The sequence below is a fragment of the Lonchura striata genome, chromosome 7, assembly GCF_046129695.1.
Source record: "Lonchura striata isolate bLonStr1 chromosome 7, bLonStr1.mat, whole genome shotgun sequence".
NCBI classification, from domain to species: Eukaryota; Metazoa; Chordata; class Aves; order Passeriformes; family Estrildidae; genus Lonchura; species Lonchura striata.
Genome location: NC_134609.1, coordinates 20,472,350 through 20,492,118, shown reverse-complemented (window position 1 = coordinate 20,492,118; position 19,769 = coordinate 20,472,350). Strand labels below are relative to the sequence as shown.

Here is a 19,769-nt window from a genome sequence, read left to right as displayed (position 1 = left end):
GTTCAGCCTGGAGGAAAAAGGACTCCAGGGAGACCTTACAGCACCTTCCAGTGTCTAAAGGGGCTACAAGAGAATTGGAGAGGGACTTTGGACAAGGGCACGCAGTGACAGGGCAGGGGAGAATGGCTTTAAACTGATAGAAAGCATGTTCTGATTAGATATTAGGAAGTTCTTTACTGTGAGAGTGGTGAGGCACTGGCACAGGTTGCTCATAGGAGCTGTGGATGCCCCAGCCCTGGAACTGTTCCGGGACACATGAATGGGGCTTTGAAGAATTTGCTGTAGGCGGGGTTGTCCGTGCCCATGGTAGGCGGTTGGAACTAGATTATTTCTAAGGTCCCTTGCAACCGAAACAGATTCGTTATTTTACAGAATTAAAGCCTTATTTTGAATGAAACTAGTATTGTGTAATTGAGAATCTTTCGGGGAAAATTAAGCGTTAATTGGCGAGTCCTTGGGGGGGGGAAAAAAACCCAAAACGTGGGGATATAAACTATGAACAGGCTGTGGCTCAGCGCACGTGCGGTACCGCAGCCGTTCGTTCTTTAGAACTACGTTTCCCAGCGTGCCCCGTGCTGCCGCGCGCATGCGCCCCGGGCCGTGGACTGACCCGTGCCAGCCCCGGTCCGTGGCCATGGAGGGAGAGAGCGGATCCGGGGTCCCGGCGCTGACGGGCGCGGATGGAGCGGGCCAGGGCCGGGGCCTGGGCCCGGCCCCGGCCGATGAGGACCGGGACATGGAGGGGGCCCCCAGCTGCTCGGGGTCGCGCTCCCATCCCTTCGAGTTCGAGCGGGGTCGCTCGGAGTCCAGCGGCGATGAGGACGACGACGACGAAGACGACGAGGAAGAAGAGGTGGAGGAGGAGGAGGAGGAGATGGAGGGCGACAGCAGGGCTCGGTTCGGAGCGGATGATGGGGAGCTGGACTCGGACGACGACCGGGAGGTAAAGGGGGCGGGAGGGTGCCCGGGGCACGCCAGGCCCCGCTCCCGGCGTGCCCCGCGTGTGGTAATGGGCTTTTAATTATTTTTGCTATTTTTAAAATTTTATTTTAGTATTTATTTTACTGTTACACGAGTTCACTTCATCTGTCTCATTTAAGTGAAGCTCTTACAAACTCTCGGCGTGGCTGAGAGGGTGGTAGACGGTGGCACGTGGGCGAAATGAAAGTTGTTATTGAGGGAAAGAAAGCCCTTTAGTCGGGCTTTGAGACGACAGGAAATGTAAGAATCTAACGTGTCACCTCTTTCAGACACATTCCAGATCGTCGCTATTGAAGAAATTTGTTCTTTTTCCGAAATAGTGCTATTCAGCCAGGAAAGCTGTTTTGGAACTACTTGTGTGCGTTCCTGGTAAATGTTCTTCATGACCAGGATTCAAAGGACTAAAATTTCAGCCTTTGCTTCTTTGTGTATTTGTATAATCCATAACTGTGTGTACAAACAAGAGATTACTCTCTTCTCATACAAAATCTCTCTATATCTTGATTTGGGGCTCCAACTGAGCATTGCTGAGCATTTTCAAATAATGATGTTGTTTGCCACCCGTATCCTCTTCAAGCTTGCTGGCTATGTGATATTTTGTTAAAAGAATTAATCCAAAAGAACTCTTCCCAAAACGATTGTTTAATGTTTTCTTTTTAGGTGTGATTCATGAAACAAATTGCATTACTGTTGTCAAAAAGTTCAATTTAGAAGGCGAGGTAAAAGTCTTTAAAAAAATGAGCTGTATATGAGAAGAAACTGATTTGTTAAGAAAACCCATTTCTCTAACATGCTGATCCCATTTTTTCCCTTGGTTTATGCTATTTTGGAAGCTGCAGTCAAGGAATTTCATGGCTTAGCTTGTGTATTCAAGCTCTCACCTATTTTTGTTTGCAGCGTATGATAAACCTCGCAGAATTGACGCCCTACATCCTCTGTTCCATCTGCAAAGGTTACTTTATCGATGCTACAACTATTACAGAATGTCTGCACACCTGTAAGTATCTGTTTGTCTAAGGGTTTAGTTGCAAATTCAAGCTAATTCAGCTCTTGAAATGTTCTGAGTTCAGAAAAATAATTCTCTGTTTGAAGTGAATGTGTGTTGTGTTTATTCTGCTCCTTAAGCAGGATATATTTGTGGGTATTTTAAGCATCAGAAAATTATTTAATCAATCATGAAGTCAGCTTTCCATATTAAGAAGGAAGAAGATGCAGGACAAGATAAAGCCCAAGTAAGACAAAAGCAGAGCTACATATATTTTCTTAATTTTTTAATTTAAATAGGCTCTGGGAATTTGAGTGTATAACTGAGAAAAGAAAGTTGAGTGGCTCTGCTTTTAATGGACTGGATAGTTTCCTGAGTTGTTATTGAGGTCACCTTGTAAATTGACAAAACCCCATAAACTCCTGTGGAAGTACCAGTTCAGATACAGAAACAATGGTCTGCACCCCTGGGACAGTTTGTCCATAATCTGATGAATAGAAAAAGGTGGGAAATAAATAACTGATTTCAATGTGCTTGTCTTGTTATTTTTCCCCCTAGATCCTAGTGCCAACAATTTTCCCAGAGCTAAAGAACTGTATTCTCTCCAAACTAATAAAACACCTTCTGTGAAGCTCTTTCAGCCACACTCGTGTTCATACCTGAATCTAAGAATCCTAGTTTACTAGATCTCCCAAACATTCACACTGTATAGAGGGAAAACTTTCTTTATCTCTCTTTTATTTTTTCCCCCTTTGTGGAGCACTACCCACTAGTTTGTTCTGTAATACAAAGTATTCAGCACAGTTTGCAATTTACAAAGAGGCACAACTGTTAGTGAGGATACCATAAAGTTGCAAATGCAACTGTGGTGGTGTCTCAGAACTTTCCTGATAAATGTTACAGAAAAGTTTCCTCTGTTCAGGCGGATGGGGACCTGACTTGATAGTAGGTTATTTATTCTAGGTATTTCCACTTAGTAGCATTCCTTCCAAGTCTTTAAAGGATTTGTAAAACACAGTGAAAATGGCAGTTATGATTTCTAACCTTGTTTCTACTGAAAGTGTTTGTAGAATGCTTTTCAGCAGTCAGTACTCTGCCTTATCCCTACTCAGGTTCTACACACACATTGAACATTCACCAGGCATCCATTGGATTAGCAGTGTTCAGTGACTTCATTTTGTCTCTGACAAATTTTTTATGGGAAGTGTTTATGGGTGTATTTACCCCTTCTGTCTGAACAGATGGCACTGTGTAATGGACATGTGACTGCTATGGGGTTTCTTTTCTTTACAGTTTGTAAAAGCTGCATCGTAAGACACTTCTACTATAGCAACAGATGCCCAAAGTGCAATATTGTTGTGCATCAGACACAGCCCCTCTATAATATCAGGTAATAAATTTGTCCCATTTTTATAGATTTGCTACTTGCTTTTATATGTTTTGTTTTACAGACTCCTGGTCCTTTTCTATTTTAAACAAAGGAATAGTTACAAGAAATGCATTGTGTTCTTCACTAGCATGAGTTTCACTACAGTAATTGAGATAAAAAGACTCTCATTATTGTTTTATCTAGTTTGTATCAATTTCTAGGGTTTGTTACCCCTACCCTGGATATTTTTATGCATTTACTCAGTGTTACAGGTGATACAAACACTTAACCATTTGCTTTTACTTCCTTTTTAAGATGAAGACTTTTTGGTGTGGTATATTTATTAACTCAAAAAATTGAGATTTAGTTTCTTGAGCTGTTCATGAAAGGTGGTGCTGTCACTCCATGTACATCCCATTTCAATGTTGTTTGGCATCTTTGTTACAGTTTACTGAATCCATTTTGTCTTGCACCAAAGACTCTTCTTTTTTGTTGTTTCCTATTTCATAGGCTGGACCGACAACTGCAAGATATAGTCTATAAATTAGTTGTCAACCTGGAGGAAAGTAAGTCCCTTTCTCTGTTACATTACTATCTAGAGATTGAAAAGAACAGAAAACAGAGTACCCTTGTTACTACTCTGGATTCTTCAATTTTGTGATGCTTGGTTATAAGTTGTAATGAATTAACTGTGACAACTGCCATCTTTCAGGCTGCTAAATGCTATTGTAGTGGTGTGTACCTTATCTCATGAAACACAGCTGTCACTGCATCCAGATAAATATGCAGATAATATTTCACAGTTGTTCCTCTTACTTTAGTAGAACTATATCATATCATTTTGTGTAAAACGTTCACTTGGGTGAGCAGGAAAAAATTGCCAAGATCAATTTTCTCAAATACTTTTATTTTTGCCTCATTGCTGTATTTGCTTGTCTGATTTTAGATGTGTTTACTGTCTCATCTCATTTATCTTCAACTTTGAGAGCCAATGATCCTGCACAATCCCCCTAGATGGGCTGAGTGAAATATACAATCCAGTGGATATGTATGGAGTATAGATGGTATTGCTTTGTATACCATGAGCATATATGTAAAAAAAAAAAATACGTGTGATATGAACATATATGTGTATATACAAATATAGTATAAAAGTACTGTGCTCTGTGTGAACAGCTTATAAAATACCATGTCGTGTCATGAGGCATGACAGCCAGAAGGATACTAGTTTTGCATCTATTTCAGTATTATTTATGACCAGTTTCTCTGATTTTCTCCCAGTTTTTACTGACAAAATTTTAGTCTGGGTTTCCTAAGTATCTCAGCCTCATGAAATACTAGTGATGGTGAATGTCTGTAGAAACTGGGAAAGTTTTTGCTGCTCTAACCATTAAAAATTGGTCACTGAGAATGGATATTCTCAGCATCTGAAACATTTCCATCTGTATTTTGCATTTTTTTCAGGAGAGAAAAAACAAATGCATGACTTCTATAAAGAAAGAGGATTAGAAGTGCCCAAACCAGGTGAGCTGTAATCACTTTAAGGAACACTGTTAAGAAAATACTTACCATATAATTTATTCTTAAGGGTTTTCTTCAAAATATTAGTTCACCACTGAAGATGGAAGTACTACCGGAAATATGGGATTCTAAATTATCTGGAAATTATAATTTCTTACAGATCTCGGATTACAAAAATAGATGAATTGGCAACACTTAAACCCTGATCATGGTTGAATTATTTTAAACTACATATTTTGCTTACAACCAGGAATTACATATAAAATATCCATTAATGTTATTTTCTGGCTGTTAATAAGTAATAGACTTTACAAAGGTGTAAAAACGAGAGCTTTGAAGTTTGCTGAACAGTGGGGGATTATTCTAATTATTTTGTGTCTTCCTATCAAACAAAGCTCTTTGGAGAGTGCTGTGCTGAAAGCTATTAAAATTCTGATTCAGATACAGAGCATAGAAAGTAGGAAGAGCTGATTTAGTAATAAAAAGAAAGGATGAATTGCATGGTCTTTCTTACCTGGAGAGCTATTCTGTTTTGCTCAGTGCATATTAGTATCTTATGCTGCTTTTATTTCAAGTTTTCTTTGCATTTTGGCTACTTGAATATTTTAGCTGTCCCACAGCCAGTTCCACCGAGCAGAGGAAGACCCCGAAAAGTTCTGGGCTCCGTGTTCCGGATCCCACCAGAACTTGACATTTCCATACTTCTGGAGTTTATTGGGTGAGTTGTGGGCAAATGTAAGAATAACTGACTGGCATAAGGGAGCTGCTAGCATGTGATGAACCATTAACTGGCTCTTGGTTTTCATTAAATGTGCATTTCTTCAATCTCAAATAGTAGTGGGGAGCCAGTTTTAACTTACAGTGCACTAGTGACAGCCAGCTATGCACAGGTAGATGATGCAGATAATGAAATGTTTAATATGTAGTTTCCTAGGAAGTACAGTTTTAAAATGTAGATATTTTTGATTTCTAACAAAGTCGTGGAGTCTCAGTAAACCGAGCAGAGAAATCCCTGTCCGTTCCAGTCCCTGATCCCTGTAGGTGGCAGCACCGTTAATGCTGGATGTGCTCGCAGGAAGTTCTCAGTGGCTTTCAAATAATGGAAAGTTTTTAACGTTGTGAATCCACCTACCTGCCTTAATTTCAGTTTTCATTTTCTTCATGCCTGACTTCCAGAAGTCAATTTAGACCTCAAACCTAGTAAACTTGTATCTGCCTGAGAAACAAGATGACTTTTGAATCTGTCTGTTATATTTGTTTTTTTGGTAGGTTTGTTTTAAATGTCCAGCATTGGCAGCAAAGCAGGCAATACTGTGCAAATAACATCCATACCATGTGGAACTGTCCACTGTGGTTTTGTTATTTATATGGAGGGAAGCACAAAATTTTTCTAACAAAAAAAAGATGATGGTTTAACAGCATCTACTTTGTATTTTATTTTAGTAACTTTTTTAACCTTTGATAATTTATATGGTCAAAATCAAAGAGATTATCTTGGCAATGAGAGATTAATAAAGCATTTTGGAGAAAGAAAATTTGGAATGGATTGGACCAGCCAAAAGAAATTGTTACCTTGAAAGTCTGACTGTCTTCATTGTGTCTCTACAGTTTATAATGTGGTTGCAGGTGGCTGTGGAACTTTATCAAAGAAAATGACATCTGTAGTGGAAAAGCTTTTTTTATGTTTATTTCTTAGTTCATGACAGATTTACTTAGCTCTGTCTGCTACCTGATACATATTTAGAGGTAGAGATAATCATAGTAACTTGAAGTGCCATGTTAATGTGTGGTCTGCACATGTATTATATTTGCTTGCTATAGCAAATGTCAGCTGATTTATAGCAATGTTTGATTTTTTGCCATCTCCAGTGCAGTGAAAATACTGCTGTTTCCTCCTTCATATGTATGTACTTGCTAATGCAATGCAAGAATAATGAAATGTTGTGTATGTGCCTTAATTAATTGAGAAGTTTACACATTTCACTACAGGAAGGAGATGGGTGATCATTGATAGATCACATACTCAGGCTGTGCAAATCAGTGAACCTGTGCTGAAGCCAGCTGGAAATTTGGTTATTTGCCACTTTTGTATTTCACATTCTAGAGAAAGGCATGCTGCTTTCCTGAGTTCCTAGACAGCATTAGCATTAATCCTATGCTATCTATGCTTCATATACTATAATACTATGTTCATATGAACAATCTGGAAGGCCAACATCTTGCCCAGGGAGCCCCTGAGGTGGTTGGATGTGTTCTGTCAGTAACTTCTTAAATACTGTCTGTTAAGGCTCCAAATATCAAGGATCATGATGTATGGATGTTTAAGCAGCATCAATATTGCAACCTACTCCTATGAAAATTAGTGTTATGTTGTGTTTTAAAATGGCTTTAGGCTGCACTGGTTTTTATTCACATTTTATGTATAGAAATCTTGGCATCCTAAGTAGCTGAATCTACAAGAAAAAATGGAGCAGAAATACAAGGGGTAGGAGAAAAAGAAAAATTCAATCCGGTATTATTTTATGTATAGCAATTTAATGAAAAGAGGAGCCTGAGTTGGGAAAATAAGTTGGATATGCAAGATTCATAAACCAATAAGTCACTGTTATAATAAAGAGCTTGAGGATATTAATAATTGATAATCTTAGCAATGTTGACTATTTACTCTTTTTTTTTTTTCAGAGCTAATGAAGGTGCAGGGAATTTTAAGGTACAAATGTGATTAAATTTTTGTCTTACAGTTTACTTCAGGAATAATTATAACCTGAGTATATTTAATTTAGTTTGGTTTTCCTATACTGAGTGCAACTGGAGCTTTCATCAGAGTACTAATAACCAATCTTGTATTACGGTGTATTTCAAACCTGTTGGTGTACGACATCACACCTACCCAGCATTTTTTTATTCTTTTTATCCTCATATTTTTATCCTCAGTTGCTTATTATTTTTTTAAATGTTTAAACAGCATCTGTTACATTTAAACGTATTTAGTCCATTCCGTATGAGGTAATCTGCAGGTAGATGAGAGAAGGGTTCAAAAATGTAATCTGTTTCCCTGTTATTGGGCTGCTGCTTGAGTTTGGAGGGATTAGTGCCAAAACCCTTGACTTTAACTTAACTCTCACTTAAAATCTTTAATTATTCTGTGCAGCCTTTGGAAAAGAAGTTTGTGCGTGTTTCTGGGGAGGCAACAATTGGCCATGTGGAGAAATTCCTCAGAAGAAAAATGGATCTAGACCCTGCTTGTCAGGTACATCACTTTACTGTAGCAGTCACAAGTTGTCTGTGCTTTGGACAGATATTTCCATTGTTCATTAGATTCTAGAAGTAATGTTAGAGTTTTTTTATACAGTAAGGATTGAAAAATGAATTGTCTGCAATTTGGTGATCTGCAAGGAACAACTCTTCTAATTCATTTGCAACACATTCAGATTTTCATAGTACTGCACTAACTGGATAGAATTTCTAAAGTGCCTTGTAAAATTTCAGCCAAAGAAATTCAAAGCCAAGGGATTCTGCTGTTTCAAAGGCAAAACTAAACAGGAAAGTGGGAATGTGGGAGCATGCAAAGGCAGAGACAGATGCAAGCTGAATAACAGTAAAATTTAACTGAAGGTAAACAAGGCCTAAGAAAGAATTATACTATAGATGGATGTGTTGAAATGTGTATGAATGCAAATACAGATACTTTGCTCCAAATAAGAGTCCAAAGGAACAGAATATGGTACAAAATAATGTAGCGTCATATTTCTCAACCATTTTGAGAGGAGATGCATGTCAAAAATAGTTTCCAATTTTTCTGTGTATTTCAGCAGCCATTCAGTTGGGAAAGTGCAAGAGTGAAGCTGATGGTTTGTTGGCAAACATGCAGAAAGTGAAAGATGTCAGATATGTCATTGAGGATTAATAAGCCATCTGGCTTGTGTGTGGCAGTATATATAGAAGTCTAAAAAGCAGTTTTGAAGCTACTGCCTTTGTTCTTTTTTTTCTATTCTGAGACTTCAAATTGCTTTCAGACTTCTTTAATTGCATTTGTAAATGGATTAGGATTTAAATTCCCTAGTTTATTTGAAGGTTAAAGCTTCATTTATTTTCATCTAACACTTTAGCTGGCAGACTGTAGTTTCCTCTTCCTCGCACTTTGTTTTGAACTCTGTGCTTTGGGCAATGACTAATTTTCTGTATGTTTTTATGTATACTTCTAATAACAAGGTCTCTCTTGAATATTCTTGCTGGAATTTGTTGGGAGAGAGTGAAAATATATTTTAGAAACTGGAATTGCCAGTAATAGCTAAGTAGGTAACATCTGATAGGAGCTAAATGCAGATTGTGGTGTTTGGAACCCAGTAGATTCTTGTCTTTGGCATCAGAAGTTTTCTTTAGAGTGTGATTTCCTTTGAGCTCCTCCTGCAACAGCAGTATTCTTCCTGCTGTTTCTTCTGTAAGGATGAGAGAAGCTGCTGAAAGACTTGCAACTCAGCTGCTTGGAATTCATTAATGTGGCTGATGGAACAGGAATGTTCTGTTACCAGATGTGCATTCCTAAAAGTGTGTGAACTGCAGTCTGGGGGAGACTGGGAGAAAGGACTCTGTGCTCATACACAGTGTAGTTGTTGATGCAATTTCTTTATGCCAGTCTTGGACCCTGAAATATAAGCATCCAGGGCCTCTGGAAAAGAAAACAGCAGCTAGAGGAAATGGGAAATTCTAACAGCTTTTTAAATAACTAGCTCAAATATTCATGTCAGTCTCTAAAACTGTGTTTTCCTTGTCCTTCCCTGGGTAGTATGAGTTGGTATAGAAAATGAAAATTGAAGCCTACTGCTTTCTGGGCCAAATTCTCCCTTAGGATGAGTCTTATGTGAGGTGTCCCTTGCATGAATTTTTTTCTATTTTTATATCTGTCTTACTTAGTGAGCATGAATTTATAATTGTCTGTTATGGTGGCTTTTAGAGAAGTAGCTCTAATAGCAGACATGTCACTAAAAGAAAAGAAATGGCATAATGGAAAACCTACTTTTTTTAATAAGAATTTTAACAGAAGTGACTGAGTATTCATCAGATCACCTTCATGCTTCTTTTCAAATGTCAAGCTACAGTTACTGCTGTCTCAGGCAATCAGTACTAGTTGGTTTCAATTTTACCAGTCATTTGAAATTTTAGTAAATTCTTAGCACTGATGGTGCTGGTGCCTCCTTTGTAATGGAACATATTAATTCCTGTATGACACAAGGATTCCTCTGAGACACATTTCACAACTTATTTTTGCACTGACCTGAGGATTTTTTTTTTTTTCATTGTATGTTTTATTCTCTTGTCCTTATAGAATGAGTGCTAGCATAACAATTAGCAGGCAGAATTTCAGGCTTTGGGGCTGAAATTAGGAGATTAAGCATTTGGTATTTGGAGAACTCTAATACAGTAAATGTGAGAAACTCTTCTCAGTTTATTATTAGACACTGGCTTTTTAATGGCTGCTGTTTGAAACTGGAGCAGCAGGTACAACAGTGTACTTTCAAACAAGCATTCTAATTCTGTTTTGAGAGATTGTCAGTAGCTGCAGCTGTCTGTTTACATCCTGTGTTGGTCAAACAGATTAGGTTTTCTATTTCTGTATAATATATAAAGCATTTATGTGATATGTTTCATTGGGAGCAAGATTGAGTTTTCAGTGTGTTGTGCTATAAAAATTGTAGAAGGAAGCTTATAAAGCAAAAGTCATTGAATTCATATGTCTGGAAAGCAAAGCAGTCATGTTTGTCTTTCTGCAGTAATAACTGTAGAGGTTAAGAATGCATAGAAGATAGCAGAAAAAACTGCAGATAGTTTTCCAAAAGGAAAATAAATACATTTTCCGAGTACTGTGTTGAATACATCAGATGATGATGTTAAATATATGAATATATATGGATCAATAACTAATCAGTATTTACTGTTACATCACCGATTTCTACTTCCTGGTTTCCTCCTGGAAGCTAAAAGCAGAAGTGCAACTGAGCAGTTTTCATCTTCTGCACATTAAGAATCAAACACGAGGAGAGTATTCTGCTTCATTCTCATTCAATTCAGGTAGTCCTTTTTGAACCTCTGAGGAGTAGAATTCCTGCATTCCCTAGTCTCAGAACAATGTGGTCTGCCAGCATAAATCTTACTAAATCTTTCCATGAAGAGCAAGAGAGAGGTAGTGGGTCAGCCTGCAGAAGAAGATAAATCTGGGGGAGTGGAACAGCTGCAGCACAGAGCACATCTTGTGGTGGAAAGTGGCTGTATGAGACAATACGTCATGATATTGCAGTGTGCTCCCCCACTGCTGCAAGGACAGAGCTCAGGCAGTTCCCTTGCAGAAAGCTGTGGGACTGCTCCTTGTCAGTGCTCTTATCTTCAATTTTGAGGTCTTGTCAATTCACAGATGAGAGCACTCTCATTTCCTTACCTAAAAATTGCTCATAAGGAAAATGCAAGCAAGCTCCAGCTGAGACAGAAAAACAGTGCTGTGTTAGCTGCTCTAATTTGGAATGTTAGAGACTGGATTTACAGTAAGCACTGTAAATACATGGTAACTCTATAGAGAAGCCTTTTTCATAATTAGCAAGGCAAGGAATTCAAAATACATGATTAAGGTTTGTGTTTTCCACAGAATTACTGTTTTTGTGGGCAGTTACTAAATGAAAGTGCCTCCTGTGGAATTGCAGGCACCACTGAGAGAGTTTAGCTGCAGTAGAGGATAATGCATGCAGCTGCTGAGTATGCCCTGCAGCTGCATCCCAGGAATACTGACTGAGTGCATGCTGAAAGAGGACTGTGATGTAACTACTGACAGTGGCATGCACCAAGATACTCTTTTCTTTTCTATTAAGGCACTTCTTCCACAGTATTAAGTGGAAATAGTCAGGTGGTTTCTCCTCAAGATAAGAAAGAGGATGGCAATGACTCTTTTTTTTTTTTTTTTTTTTTTTTTTTTTTTTTTTTTTTGGTGGCACAGACAAGTTTCCCTCTTTTGCAACTGATGAATGATGGCAGATGTTTGTGTGATCATTTTAATACATTATCTAAATTCCCATAAAATTCATCACAGCTATTACTAAATAGCTTGTTTCAGTAGACACACCAAACTGAGTGGAACAATAAACTGTCCTCTCTGTTCAGCAGTGAGCCCAGGTCAGGGCCATGGAAGGCTTTAGGGCAGTGCAGTAGTGCTGTGAATGCTAAATACATTTGGACAACAGAGGTAAAGGTGGCTTTAGTGTCTAACATGTTAATATTGAACTCTGCAAATAAAATTGAAAGGGATTGGATACTGTTTTGCTACTACATTTGCAAGTTGGCCTTAACCATGCTTGTGTTTTTTCACAGGTGGATATAATATGTGGTGATCACCTGCTGGAGCACTACCAGACACTGAGAGAAATTCGTCAGGTCATAGGAGAGAGTGCAGTACAGGTACATGGTGGCTGGGGCTTTGTTCCAGGTTTTCTATTTCAAAACAGAGGACCTCTATTAAGTCCTCAAGTAGCACCAGCTTGTCTGAAGAAGTCACTTAAAAAAATCTCTCCAGTTTATGCAAAATCATTTTTATCTTGTAAGTAGAGTTGACAAGTGTACCATGTTCTTGGTCTCATGATGTTCTGGATATGAGAGGTTTGTGTTGGGTTTTGTTTTGGGGTTGTTTTTTCACCCCAAACTAAGTTGCTATCTTATCACTGATAAAATATACCACCCATTCTTTCAATTAACATTTCTTGTTTTTCCTCTCTGGAAATTGCATCTCTGCGGGAAATCAGAGGACAAATCCCAAATAAGGCTATCCTTGTGACTGGGTCAGGAGAATAAACTTGCTTATAAAAACACAAACCACAGATAGAGGGTAATGAATGCAGTAAATGTGCCTGATGCATATTATATTGGCTCTGGTCACAGCATGAGTGTATGGCCAGCTATTTCTTGTTGATAATTTGCTGTCCTTAATGTTGCTGGTTTTGCAAATAAGAATGCAATTTTTAATTCTTTGTGAATCTTTTCAAAGCATCTTTAAAGGATCACACCATTTTAGAAGTACTGCAGAAACAATTAAGTACTCTGCCAAGTGCATCATAAAATAGAGATGTAAAATTGTGATATATGGTAAATTGTATCTTAATCTGAACTTGGAAGTCTGAAAAGTTAATATTTAGTACAGTAGGAAGAAATAGGATTAGATTGGTATTTTGTTTGGAAAACAATCATTACAGATTACAGAAGGGCTGAAATAGTAGCAGAATCAGCTCTCCTCACTTCTTTGTGCACACACATTCACAAACACATTTAAAATTCCTGCTGAGCTCTCTTATGCTACAGGAAGGCTTCTGTGTTGAGGGCAGGAAGTAAAAAGCTGAATTTTAGATCTCTTGGACTTAGCATCACTTGTACTTGGTTTGAATCACTAGGAGGGGTCCCAGAGTCAGGGCAGAGGTGTTTGGCTCATGTATATATTGGCAGACATTAAAATCTGTGAGGCTTGTGCTGTTTCTGCAGTTGAAGGGAATAAATGCCACACCTGATGTCTTAGCTGGTTTATAATAGCATGAAGAAGAAATGAAAACTTAGTCTAATCCAATTTGGGGAGCAGGGGATAGAAACTGGGAGAAAGTGAGTACTGGTAACCAACTTGTTGCTGACACTATGAGTAATTGTAAGTAAGTTCAGCAATCAGCACAAAGTGATGGAAGTGCTCTCTACTAGAAGCTTCAGTAAAGAGCAGGGGGATGATATATTTCTCATTCCAGGGGTATAGTCAGATGTATGGTTTTAGACTTGAGATTAGCACAAAAGCTTTTCATGTATGAGAAATGCTCTTGGGGGAGCACTTCAAGGAATACTGCAGCAGTTTCATTTCTTGTCAGATCTGGGTCTGCCTGATTGATGTTTGGTGATAAAGTACCAGTCAGCAGCTTCACGAAAAGAGCAGTTGTCTTGGGATGCATTCTCCAGTGATGTTTCAAATCTTATTTATTACCAAATCAGTATGCTAGCTGTTAATTCTCTCAAGACTTCTGTATTGGACAAATAAATAGAAAAGAAACATCTTGGCTTATTGTGAAGTCTTGTTCTTTCATAGTCACTTTCAACAGGAAATTTGAAAGACCAGGTTCATCTTTAATTTCTCTTTATATTGTTAGAAGATCTCTAAGGATGCCAAATAGTTACAGTACGAATGTTGCTTCTTTTTTGATATTGAAATAATTGTGACAATTTCATGTTCTTTAGTCTAACATTATAATATTTTTTTAGAAATCAAGAGGATGCATTTCTGTGATTAAAACACCTTGGAAAATATTTTTAGATAATTAGCCACGGGGAAAAAAAAATCCCAACGAATAGGTCGAGTCTAAAATGGTGAGGGTTGTTTGTTTCTCACCAGGATCAGTAAGAAGGGGCACAGTTGTCCTGGCCAGTGACACTGCAAGTACAGAGGAACATTTGATGAATTTTACATTAAACTCCAAGGGCATCTTGTGCCTTTGTAACTTTCCAGCCTTTCCAAATGAGTGCTGGAGTTTGGAATGTCCCTAACAGTTCTCACCAGAATGCTGAGACACTGTTCAATACTGCTGTTGTCATTTACAAGTTTCTGAGGTTCATTGTAGATGCTTCATGCAAAGAAAACAGCTTCAGTAGCTACTTCTGCAACAGAAAGTCATTTGAAGGAATAAACATTGAGCTCTTTTATTTAGATGAGTACAACCACTGTTAAGAGGAGAAAAATAACTTCTATTCTGAGTCACATTTTTCACTTGCAAGTTCATTCATGTCAGCAGTTATTCTTTTTGCTTGGAAAAGTGATTATAAAAATGCAGATAAGTTTCTCTTTGGCAAATATATTAATCTTAACCTGCATTCTTTGGTAGCATTTGCAGCATCACATATGTTGTGTGTGATTTATTGTTCTGAACCATAATCACTGTGGTGCTCTTAGTGGCTCTTACTTACATTGAATGGTTCTTAAGATTTGTTTTTGAAGGTTTTGGATTTTGTCTTTTTTTTTCCTACTGACTAGCACTGTGTAATGATGCATTAGAGCCTGAGTAAATGAAAAGTTTCCTGGAGGTGCAAGCTAGCAGAATTTTAGCTTTTCTGCATACATTTCTGCCTTTCCAACAAGTGTGGGAAGACCAAATGTGATCTGACCATAAAATAAATATTCCTGACACTGATCTCATAGTAACCTATTTGCATTGTTTTAATTGAAGTAAATAGGCAACTAGTTTTAGTGGTTGAATGTAAGAAATTAACATGTTCATTTCTGAGTAGTTGATAGAAAGCTAATAAAGAATCAGAAATAAATTTTGTTTAATCTTGTAGATGTCAAGATACTTTGACATTTCTGAAATTGGGTGGTTGGTTAAGTCTTCCTAATTATCTGGAAGTAGGATTTCTAGCTCTGCTTAGGCCAAAAACACACTGTCAGAATTTATATAATAAGAAACAACTTTGCTTATTTAATTTTTTTAAATAGTGTAAAATTATGGACTTTACTGCAAGGAGTGATCAAACACACAGAGATTTTTAAAGGCTCAATTTTGTTACCAGGCATCGAGATCTGCCTGTAATTATGCATTTTATCAAGTAGCTGAGAAAGGAAGCTTATTAATTAAATGGGAATATAACTTCTTCCCAGTATTACCTTCCTCCCCTCTGCTGCACAAATGCAACCTGATCCAAGCTGCTGGTTATTTTCACTTGTTTAAAACATGGCCCCCTCAGAGTTCTGCATCACTCATGGCTATAATGAGCTCACACATGGGAAAAGCTAAAAGGAGAAGCTTCCTTGATGTCCTTGGCCCTTGGCACAGAGGTTTGGCAGACTATAATGGTCTCTTTGTAGCTCTCACCTTTTTGTAACCCAATGCTATTGTGCTGATTTTTTGGTCCCCTGAGCTAGTCAGGAAGACCTGTGCTCTGATTTAATTACTGTGACCTTCTAGCACACATTTCCTATGGAAGTGTTTTACTCTTTGCTATGGGGTTATTGAATTTGGAAAGTGGGGCATGTTTTGTTGCTGCTGCTCTTAGAACATCAAAACGGATTTATGCTCTGATGGTTTGGGCTGCCAGTTCCACTCTAAATTTTATAGTTGGGTGTAACAGGTGGGATCCTTTGCATTTTTTTAGGTCAGGGTCACAAATGTGTGTAAAAGGACACTGGAGAGCTTTGCTTTTCTTTTGTGCCTGTCTAAGTTTGCCTTGAGATTTGCAATGGGCAGTGAGAGCTCATTCTCTGTTCAGACTTCCTTTTAATAACAGTATCTGGAGAAAGCAGCTGAACATAGACAGAAATGTGTAATACTTTACAAATTAATCATTACAGAGTAAAAAGTGCCAGTACTGGGGTAACTCAGCTTCTCTTTGTAGAGAAGGAATTGCAGTGGATTTGGCCTTGGGTTTAACAGGACTATTTCCTTTAAATGTCCTACTGCCAAATGTCCTATTTCAAAATTATTAATCAAAGAATACATTGTAGCATTTTCTTGTATAAATATTTATTTCCTTGAAGAAACTGGAAAACAGAGGAAATACTGGTTTTGACCACAAATTTTTCTCTGGAAATAAAAGTTTTGAATGTGTTTTATTTTTTCTTTTGAAGAACTAGTGGTCACAAGGAATAAATACCTTTGTGAAGGTATAACATTTTCATGTGCTGAGAGGTTCCTGAGTAACATCTTAACCTTTTCTGCAATGCTGCTATCCCAGTTTGTGCTAATCACCTAGTGAGTTAAAGCTCCTGTATCCTTTCAGGAGTTAGCTATGGGTTCCTGGTTATTAACAGGGTGAGATAATGAAGAAAAGTTAGTGAGTTGGTACTAATACATTATCTTACATTCTGTGTCTTAACAGATAACATCTGAAGCAAAATACAGTAAAAATTCTAATATGTCAGTTGGTACTAATGTAGTTCTCTCTTCAAAAAATAACTTTTTTTAAAGTCTGTCTATATAATGCAATGTCAGATTCCCAGTGGGTCTGTGGTGGAAGCAGACTAAGTGCTGGGCCTTTCAGCAGCTGTCTGTGAATTAAGTGACGTAAGTAAGACTAATGGGTCAGAAGTGTCCTGTTTCACAGGTGAAAGGGATTTGTTATTATGTCATGCAGTCTTTGAAGAGGAGAAACATGAGTTAATAAACTAATAGTTTATCATTTGGAGGTTTTTTAATAATAATAATGCATTTATTATTTAATAAATGTATATAGTAGTAGTCTGAACTCTTGTGCTACAACTTTTGGCAGCACTTTCAAGAACTACTTAATGGATTACATTTTTTCCTGCTCCACAATACCATATGGAAATCAGCATGACTTGTAAACAAGTATGATGATAATGCCATTATAATTTTATTATAAAAGCAGTACCAAATTTTACCTTTTTTTTAACACCCTTTTCCATCTCAAAGAGGAGAGGGCAATACACTTATTTGCCTTGATACTTCTATACTTGCATTCTTCATATGGAAGGGACACAGCATAAAATGGTGAGATTGTACCTGGGGTCCTGCCATGCAACAGTTGTGACAGAAATGCCTTGGGAAGAAGGGAAAGTGCTATTTTGAGACAGCTTCTGTCTCTTCTCTCTAGGATGGTCTACTTGTACTGCACTATGGCCTGGTGGTGTCTCCACTAACTTAGAGGTGTCTGGAATATCAGAAGGCAAAGGAATCTGAAGTCATGGAGCTTCTTCAGTGCTGTTTCTCACCAAAGAAGCCATTGCATTTCCTGTGGCAGGAAGCAAGTGAAAGGAACCACCACTAACTGTTGTGTGCTTGTAATGTAACATCTGATTTCACCACTGTAAAAAATTGCAGCTTCTGTAAGTACAGCTGTAGATGTTGCTATGCTTCATGTTCCTAATTACTGTCCTCAAATTTCACTCAGCTCAGGGAAATTAAATGCTCCAAGTAGCTATTTTTTTTTACTTTCTAAAACCACAAGATTTCACAGGGTGAACAGCCTTTTTTTCCTCTAAGCTCTGAGATTTCTCTGGCTAAGTGTCTAGCTAGAATAGTGCTCTCAGGGATGAACTTCAATGAGCAGTATAATTAGTTTTGGGGAAGAGACAGTCATTTGCCTAAAAAAAATATACTGTGATCATCTGTCTTTGGATGTGATTTGGGGAGAGGAAGGAAACTTCAGAAATGCAGACCAAAATAGGTAGAAAATAATGCAGCATAAGCATTGTTTTTTGAGAAGTAGCATTAAATTTGTTGTTTTTCTTGAAGAAAGACAATTTTGTTTGCACTGGAAATAAATTTGCTGGTAGTTTGGCTTATACCAAATGGTGAATCATGCATCTCTAGTCTGAATGGAGATGAGCTGGCTGTAAGCTGGCAAAACTATGCATGAAAAAAAATAAAAGTAGCACCTCTTTCTACCTGCTTGCTGTATATAAAGTAATCACTGTCAATCTGCTATCATGTAAAATCCGTCAACTGACTTGACTGTCAGAAGCATAAATCCATTCACTTTAGCACATACCTCTCCAGCAGCTGTGAAAGCAGTCACTTTTTCCACTCTTTCTAATGTGTTTTAGTGCATTGTAGTGGAGATCAGGGTTAAGTAATGTAGTACCTGCCTGTTACTACCAGATTCACAGAGGACATTAGGTGACTTTAATTTTACTGTGTTAAAATCATAGGTTTTGTAACAACTGCAACACTTGACATTTTCTTCGTTTAAGATTTCCACGTTGTCTTGTGCAGCATTAAGGACCAGAGGGCTCTGTGTGTTATGGTCATGCTGCATACTGGGTCGTCAGTGTGGGGATTCATGAAGGCTTCCATTAGGCACCAGGCTCCTTCCCTTCCCTACGGTCAGTGCAGGGAAAGGGAGGAGATTCCTTTGTAAGGCACTTCAGAGCACTTAAGTTACAGAATTGTTAGGGTTGGACGGGCCTCTGGTGATCACCCAGTCCAACCTCCCTGCAAAGGCAGGGTCACCCAGAGCAGGAGACACAGGAATGTCTCCAGAGAGAGACTCCACACCCTCCTTGGGCAGCCTGTTCAGTGCTCTGCCACCCTCAATGTAAAAATTTCTTCTGTCTTTCAGTCAGCTGGTGAGGCAGCAGCAGCAACTGAGCTAAGTCCAGGGGTGAGGGTTTGATTGAGCTGTACCGGAATTCTGGAGTTGGGGGCACCTGAGCAGCAGCCCCAGGCTCCATCCAGACCTGGAAGCCCTTTACAGCCAGTCAGGCATGGAGGGGACATTGCTGAGAGCAGCAAGGGACATTTGAGTGTCCCTGAGGAGCAGAGGAACCCCTTGTGGCCTCTGCTGGACACCCCTCCAGGAGCTCCATGTCCTTCCTGTACTGAGGATCCCAGAACTGGGCACAGCACTCCAGATATGGCCTCACCAGGGCTGAGTAGAGGGGTGGGATCACTTCCCTTGGCCTGCTGGCCACACTCTTCCCAATGCACCCCCAGGTTCCATTGGCTCTTTTGGCTGCAAGGGCTCAAATGTATTTCTTCACTGTCAGCCTAAGAGGACTGGCATCCTTTGTCTAAAGAAAGCTTTCATGAATCCGCCCTGAGGTCTTTACAATAAACATTGTTTTGTCTGTGAAGGTGACACCATAAGAAAAAAAAGTTTTGTTTGAAGTAACTCTCATGATGCTTCTAAAAATGTAACAAAAAGCCTTTTTAGCTACAAATTCCTATTTTACCTTTGAAGTTTGTACAAAAGTAGTGTTTAAAATGCAGCAGAAGATGAGATTATTTTGTAAAGACCTTGTGAGTTGTGTTGATAAAAGATTATATATTGTAACAGTAAAATAAACTCTATTTTAGCCAATTTAAAATTGAGTCCTTGTGTTTCTATTCCATATTTCCTATGTCAGCCACAGAATTATAGTAGATGATAGTGAAACTGGTGAATGTGCTCTGGGGTTCT

At 38.4% G+C, this 19,769-nt stretch overlaps 1 protein-coding gene across 2 annotated transcripts; it reads left to right on the top strand.

The window, feature by feature from the left end:
• Window positions 1–599: 599 nt before the first annotated feature.
• PCGF6 (polycomb group ring finger 6) lies at window positions 600–19,677 on the top strand. Of its 2 annotated transcripts, XM_021536322.3 has the most exons (10): window positions 600–943; window positions 1,879–1,978; window positions 3,260–3,356; window positions 3,846–3,901; window positions 4,800–4,859; window positions 5,466–5,574; window positions 7,539–7,566; window positions 8,008–8,106; window positions 12,210–12,296; window positions 17,463–19,677. In XM_021536322.3, exons 1-10 carry the CDS (start codon window positions 635–637, stop codon window positions 17,511–17,513), a joined length of 996 nt encoding a protein of 331 aa, XP_021391997.3. In that variant the 5' UTR covers window positions 600–634; the 3' UTR covers window positions 17,514–19,677. The 2 variants fall into 2 exon arrangements, with proteins under 2 accessions (XP_021391997.3, XP_021391996.2); XM_021536321.3 differs by lacking the exon at window positions 17,463–19,677 and having other exon boundaries at window positions 12,210–12,515.
• The last annotated feature ends 92 nt before the right edge of the window (window positions 19,678–19,769 follow it).